General features: G+C 40.5%; 2 protein-coding genes across 2 annotated transcripts in view; one reads left to right on the forward strand and one right to left on the reverse strand.

Moving 5' to 3' along the window:
• Nucleotides 1–7169, forward strand: part of LOC135221001 (glutamate dehydrogenase, mitochondrial-like) — a 452434-nt gene that overhangs the window by 236906 nt on the left and 208359 nt on the right. The window lies entirely within an intron of this gene.
• Nucleotides 1–7169, reverse strand: part of LOC135221000 (RUN and FYVE domain-containing protein 2-like) — a 115362-nt gene that overhangs the window by 11321 nt on the left and 96872 nt on the right. The window contains exons 9-10 of the mRNA XM_064258711.1: nt 2102–2165; nt 67–219 (exon numbers count right to left, since the gene is read on the reverse strand). Of these exons, the coding sequence (XP_064114781.1) occupies nt 67–219; nt 2102–2165 (217 nt within the window). The remainder of the gene's footprint in view (nt 1–66; nt 220–2101; nt 2166–7169) is intronic.

Raw genomic sequence — 7169 nt, forward strand, 5'->3', positions numbered from 1 at the left:
AATATGGTAAATTTTTATTAATGAATTCATAATAAAAGATAACATATATATATATAAATTACTTACATCGTTCTGTTTTTTTAGTTCTGCTATTTCTCTCTGAAGTTCAGCTTGTATTTCACGGTCTTTCACAAGGGTTTCCTGTAATGACTGACGCCATTCCCTCTCAATTCTAAGGTCAGTTTCTACAGTTGATGAGTGAATCTCTCCATCTGATAACTAAGGAAAAATCAAGTGTACTTTTCTTGTTTACACAAAATAATCCTAAAACTGGAGCTTTATACCCTAAACACAATGTGGGGTGCTTAAATGGTTCAGTCAACTGTAACCCCTAAGTGTTAAGGGATTGCATGTCCCCCAACACAATGATGGGTGTCTTGTAACAAACACTCCTCCTACTTCAAACAAAAAATTATCCTCTAGGATTCAAAATCTTATTAGTACATACTCATACAATCATTCAGTCTCAAATAGTAATTTTACACTTAATCTGCAGTATGTAGTACAAGAGATAGATGTGGAAAGTAGGACTAAAATCATCTTTTTGACCTTTATCAATAGCTGGAGGAAATTTGATGTCCTGATAATTAGGTTAGAGAACATGTATATGAAGAAATAAGAAACATCTCATGTTATGCAGACTATCCCACCACAATTTCTTTTCTTCTTCTTCTTCCTCTTTCCCACCGTTATCCCTACATTAAGAGATCGGTTGCCTGATGCACCTTCTCCACTGCCTTCTATCAAAGGCATCATCAGGCATGGTTTATTGTTAGGCAAAGGGGGTTTTTATGACCACATGTCCTTGCTGTCATCAGCCACAGTTATTGGCAATGGGCCCAGCCTTTTACTAAAAAGCAAGACTGCAAGGCAGCAGCTGTCCTTTTAGTCACCTTTTACGACATGTAGGACCTATGGTGGTAGCATTCTTACACCCCTACCAGAGGATCAACCACAATTTCTTTTCCTTACAAATTACCAACACACTCTGTTCAGATTCTATTTCTGGGGCACAAATACCTATACAGGTCACTGGATCCTTGGGTTGTTATAATCCTGAAGCCCACTTTCAGACTTCCAAACAGCTTCCCAACACTATCTTTACAGCCTTACTTGACAGAATCAAAAATTATATTTAATTCTACATTACAAAGCTCACGTTCTATTAGATCAAGGGATATTACTGTCAGTTTATAGATCCAACCAATGTGTCTAACGATGAGCTTGATTGCCATGGAACCCTTGGGTAGGGAAGAGCTTACCCAAATTCCCATCAAAACAGTGATAGGACATTCATGGTTTCAGTTCACTGTGAATTTATGACTTTCATTGAAAATCGGGTCAAGTTTCTTAACTGTTGTTCATAGCTTGAATAAGAGCACTCCAAGCTGTAAAACATCTCAGAAGGGATGCCCATCACCATTCTTAAATCACCCTCGGAGTTACCAACAAGGTGCAACATACCTGAAGAACTATCTGATATTTCCACTGTTACTTACTTTCATTACTTTAGCCTTATTTTACTTCTTAGTCTGGACTACGCTTGTGTCAACCAATCACATAAAATCTACTACCAAATCCTGGTGAGTGGTGCCAAGATGTAAGAAAAATCAACAAAAACCTTAGTTCTTCATACAGGGCTCAAGGTAGCTAGCTGAATTAAGTTGTCCAAGGTAACTTCACACTTTCTCATGTTCTGAATGTCATGCTAGGTTCATTTATCAAATGATAGAAGAGCTGGAAATCTAGCAAATGGCATGGGCATGTGAGGGGAAAATTACAGTAGTTGGAAAGACTTAAATAATTTAGCTACAGTGACATCATGACATCATAAAAGCAGGTATGTACTACTAATGTGAATCAGATGCATAAAGTAGCTCATTGTTATCCCCCACATATGGCAAGGAGCTAGGAGTTGGGGGGAATAAAAGCAAATGGCAAAATGAAGTAGAAAAAAATAAATACACCAAACTATCATCTTTAGGATTCAAAAATCTCTTAATTTCCTTTTTTAACTAACTTTCTAAATATAACTTTTAAATTATAAATGCAACCAAATCTTCAATATCACCTAAACATTACTTGAGTACTGTCTACTGACCTTGTCACTTAGTTTCTGTGCAGTTTGCTTGGCAGCATCTTTCTGGACAATGCATTCTTCATACCTGTGAAAAAAGTAAAACCATTATCAGACTCCAAACCATCAATAAGCCCAAAACAAAACTAATAGAGGTCAGATTTGTCACATAACATCATGATACAGAAAGAGGTAATATTCTCAGCTCTCAAAAGACTTGCTTAAAAAGGTTTGTTCTTACTGAATACATACCTATATTCAATTTTTCGTAAATTAAAAATCTTTAGAAATTCACCATAATTTATTTCATCACAAAGCAGTTACTTACAGTTATGCACACAAAATTAACCCAGCTATTACAATCCCTCTTTAAACAAATGGCATTCAGCCAGAGGTACGGCATGCATGGGGAGATCCCAAGTGTCAGCTGGTTCTCCTGCTTCATGCATCTGCAATAGTTTTCACTATTGCAAAAGCTCTTTTTTGTATAGTACCTTAATTCATTTTACTTTTCATTTGTATTTCTTATTGTGCTGTGTTCATATCCTTAAAACAGTTTAGTTCCCTGAAGATGATTTTCATAAAAATTGTAGTGTTTACCCCATCTAGCATTCTAGTATCTTAATTTCATCAAAATCCTTCATGACTTCCTGTTATGAAAAATAAAGTTATGACACTAATTCTTAGTCTCCTCCATCGTCAAGAGCTTCATGCGCATGACAATTACTCTTCTCACCAATTCATTCAAACTCTTTTCGTAATCAAGACTATCTTACACATCCTGGTCAATAACTGCACTTTCATTACTGTACCAAAGCGACCTACTTCCACACCCATCAATTCCTGATGTCTTTCTATTTTTCAACCTCTTAACTGGCCTTCTTGCATTCTCCACAGGATGTATCGTAGGTCAGATCAGCCTATTTGCTGTGGATGGCTACTGTTTTGCCAAAAGAAGTGGCAATGGTTTGGGTTACAATTACAGTATATGTACTGCTTAGGAAGAGTGGCTAATAGCAACCACACATATTCCTGCTGCCATGAATGGTGTCAAAGTTACCATATTGTTGGGCCCAATGTTTTTCGTACAAACCTGTTAAATATAATACAGTCCCCACCTCTTAACACCACAGAGAATAAAATAGCTATCTTCTGGAGACCAAGGGATTTGTTTGCTTATGTGCAGGGTAACAGGCAACCCCGTAATTTTCCTTCAACAAGGAATGGCAGGAATTTTCTTGACTACATAATTAAGGTAATTACATGTGGGTAATGGACTTGTATGTAAATTCATTTTACTATTGAAAAAACTATTTGCTCATATAAACCCACCACATTTATCATAAAACAGCCCTATTCTGTGCAACCGATTCCCATTCACGCCAAACTGAAAGGTCTTTAAAAAAGAAATGTCCCACTGAGCATGCCCAGCTCACACTTCCACTGCCATGTACTACTGTAGTTTCTTTTTAAGTTGGTTGTGCTGCTGTGCTTCCTAGGATTTATACTACATTTCCAGTTATTGTAAGGTGCTATTCATCTTTTTAACAACCGTATCCATTCATTGTATGTACTTTGATGTACTGAGCTAAGCGAATTTATCACTACGTATACCAAATCAGTGGCATCCTTGTTGCTGCTGCTACTTTAAGTAGTATAGTCACTTTCCAGTAATTTCCCAGTCCATATTACTTCTTCGTATTATGTAATCTTTACTTAGTTTCCTCAATTTTTGCCTCTGTTAACAAGGGAACTTTGTCAAGTAAGTTTTGCACTTTGCTTACCCTTTGTCAGGATCTGCTTTTGTACTCAGCAAATATCATGGTTTTCTGTTTCTGTTTCAACTGTTCATTAATGTATATTTTAAACTGTTAAGTTTCAAGATAAGTTTTTTTTAGTTGCAATTTACCTCAGTGTACTGGGTGGGCAAGAGTGAAGTTTTGTTATTCATTATGTCATCCTTAGACATAGATCAGCATTCACAGTGCCTTCATGTAAGAGCCAACAATGCTACCCTCAGCAGACTTGTCTAGTATGTGTGCAAGGGAGAGACTGAGGACCAATGGTTCCTCTAAAGTCTCAAGTAAATACACTCTAGTGCACCCATATGCTCAACTACTCTCCTATGCCAATCTCCTCCAAAGTTTATAGTAATGGGTAATGGGTATTATGTATTCCATTGCTTTTGGGTATTTGTTAGCTTCAGTGTACCCTACTACTTCAGAGTACTCATGGTTTGGTATCTTCTACCAGGTGTTGGGGACTGGGACAGGGACCTTTGTATAGGAAAACTGGGGGGACAGACAACCACCTCCTCAGACACAACACTCGCACTTGGAACATCACTAATCTTTTCACTAGCATTTGATTTTTCAGGGCACAAAAAGACAAACCCAAATCAATAACAGATTTGGCCAAAATCTCAAAGTTCTTGTCCATTTTGGACTCTAAGCTAGCAATGGTGTTAGAATTGGAAGCATTTGCTATCTGCACTGAAGTTAGTGGCAATGAAGCAGGAAGACTGTCGATAGGATAGATGTTAGATAACAGAGGGAAAGAAAAAGTAGACTTCTTCACCTCTAAAGGCAAAGGAGTTGCTTCAATACTAGTCTTACTCTTGGCCCAAAGGGCTGTCTTCCTATCCCTATCTTTTTTCATCTTCCTTAAATGATATGCAAAGTTCTTCCAACCTTGCTCATCTAAGTCCTGACACTCAATACAAGTTAAATCTTTGTTACATTCCTTTGCTTCACACACTCGGAGTGCAGATCATAACAAAGCTTAGCCATTCTAGTTTTGCAGCATTCGCTGCAAAATCTAACTGATGATGAACTAAGGTTCGACATGCTGAAGCTAGATTCTGTTTTGCTAACTGAAAACTAAAAAGCAGTTAACTAATAAAAAACAACCACCAAATTGTACTTCACCAAATATGATGAAAAAACTGCAAAGGCGATGAAAAATCGCATGCAAGAAATGCAAGAACCAAAGATGTTACTACATGGCAGACAGAAAACGTATTGACGACAGTTAGCTCAGCAGTACCAGGTGTTCCCAAAAGTGGGTGGGTCTCTTTGTCACCTGCACTAGTGATGGCAGCCCGTCAGCCAATTAATTTGAATTTTCTACTGCCAGGTAAGAAAGCTTAGATCTATGTAATTGTTTGGTAAGTCACTTATGTGAAACTATGTACTACTCATATTCATTTTGCATTGGTGGAGACTGTGTCATCAGAGTTGTTTTGTGTTTAATACAACTTTACCAAAGCTAAATCATAAGGTTGGCAACAAATAATAAGATTTAAAATGTACCTTGGGGAAAAGATATTTTGGTAGTAGTGTAAGACATCCTTCACTATTTTTATTTCACTACAATGACTTGCCAATTTCCAATTTATGTCAGCCTGTCCACCAATATATTAATTATGTATGTAAGCAGACTATGTATGTAGGCCCAAACTCAGCACTACATATCCATTCGCACCTGTCTATGTCAAACGCACTCATCTGTAATAAATCATCAGTACCCAGATACCTGCCTCTGTCTAGTCCTCACAACTGGTGACCTCCTGGATTGGATGGTGACTCAGCGGTTTTGGCTCCTGCCATTAACAGACTCACTATGGCTGATCGCTTTCAGAGAACCTTTAATGGAACCACATGGGGTTACAGTCTAGGTCTCTGAAAGCTTCTTTCCACGGTTGACACCAGCGCCACTAACGGACTAACTACAGTACACCTTCCCCAGATGTGTTCTGGCATCGTTCGAATGGTTTGGCTCCACCATTAACGACACACATCAGTCGCACTTAGAGTCATTAATGGAACCACACAGCGACTAGTCTTGACTCTGATGACCCCAGCACCATTAACAGAGTCATTAACAGAAATACATGGTGACTAGTCTTGACTCAGATGACCCCAACACCATTAACAGACTAAAAACGGCACTCATTTCATGTTTTGGTGTGTGAGACAAGTCAAGAGGACAGGTAGCTGGGTGCTGATCAGCAAACACATGGAACCAGGCAGCAGTTTGGATACGTCTACATCGACGTCATGGGCCCCTTTGCAGCAATCGGGGGATGCTAGATTCATCCTCGCCCCACCCAACGCTGTTGCCGCATCTGCAGGCCTCCTCGGCTCCCCCCAACGCCACTGCTACTCCTGGGAGCCTGCTTTGGGCCTGCTCGGCCCTTCCAACGCCACTGCCGCACCTGTAGCCTCCTCGGCTTGCCCGACATTGCTGCTGCACCTGTAGACCTGCTCGGCCCACCCAACAGTGCTGCTGCACCTGTAGCCCTGCTTGGCCAGCCTGACAATACTGCCGCACCTGTAGGCCTCCTCGGCCTGACCGACGTCGCTACCACACCAGTAAGCCTACTCACCCCACCCAACGGTGCTGCCGCACCTGTAGGCCTCCTCGGCCTGCCCAAGGTCACTGCTGCACCTGTAAGCCTCCTCGGCCTGCCCGACATCGCTGCTGCACCTGTAGGCCTCCTTGGCCCGCCCAACGTTGCTGTAGCACCTGTAGGCCTTCTCGGCCCACCTGACGTCGCTGCTGCACCTGTAGGCCTGCTTGGCCCACCCGACGCCATTGCCTTTGGGCCTGCTTGGCCTGCCACATGCCACTGCCGCACCTGTGTGCCTGCTCGGCCCGCCCCATGGAGCCATGGCACACAAAGCTGCTAAAGAAGCTCCCAGCATGTCACTCTGCCAATTTCCAATTTATGTCAGTCTGTAGAGAATTTTCCGAATGTATGCAGACTAGGTCTGTAGTTATTTATGTATAAGTGTTGGTAAAGAAACACAAATTCTCTATCTGCGCGGTCGGATCTCTGTAGACCCAAATCAGGTACTACATATCCGTCTGCACCTGTCTGTGTCAACCCCGCTCATCTGTAATAAATCATCAGTACCCAGATACCTGCCTCTCTGTCTAGTCCTCACAGTAGATTACTAGTCTTGGCAGAGGTTCGTGTTCTCCAGATACTATTGTTTTATATAAAATTGTATTTGTACGTTTCAGCTTTATTCTGTACAGTATTGTAACTTTTGTTATTATGTCTGCTAATAATAAAGATATCAAAATT

This window comes from Macrobrachium nipponense, chromosome 2, assembly GCF_015104395.2.
Source record: "Macrobrachium nipponense isolate FS-2020 chromosome 2, ASM1510439v2, whole genome shotgun sequence".
Classification (NCBI taxonomy): domain Eukaryota; kingdom Metazoa; phylum Arthropoda; class Malacostraca; order Decapoda; family Palaemonidae; genus Macrobrachium; species Macrobrachium nipponense.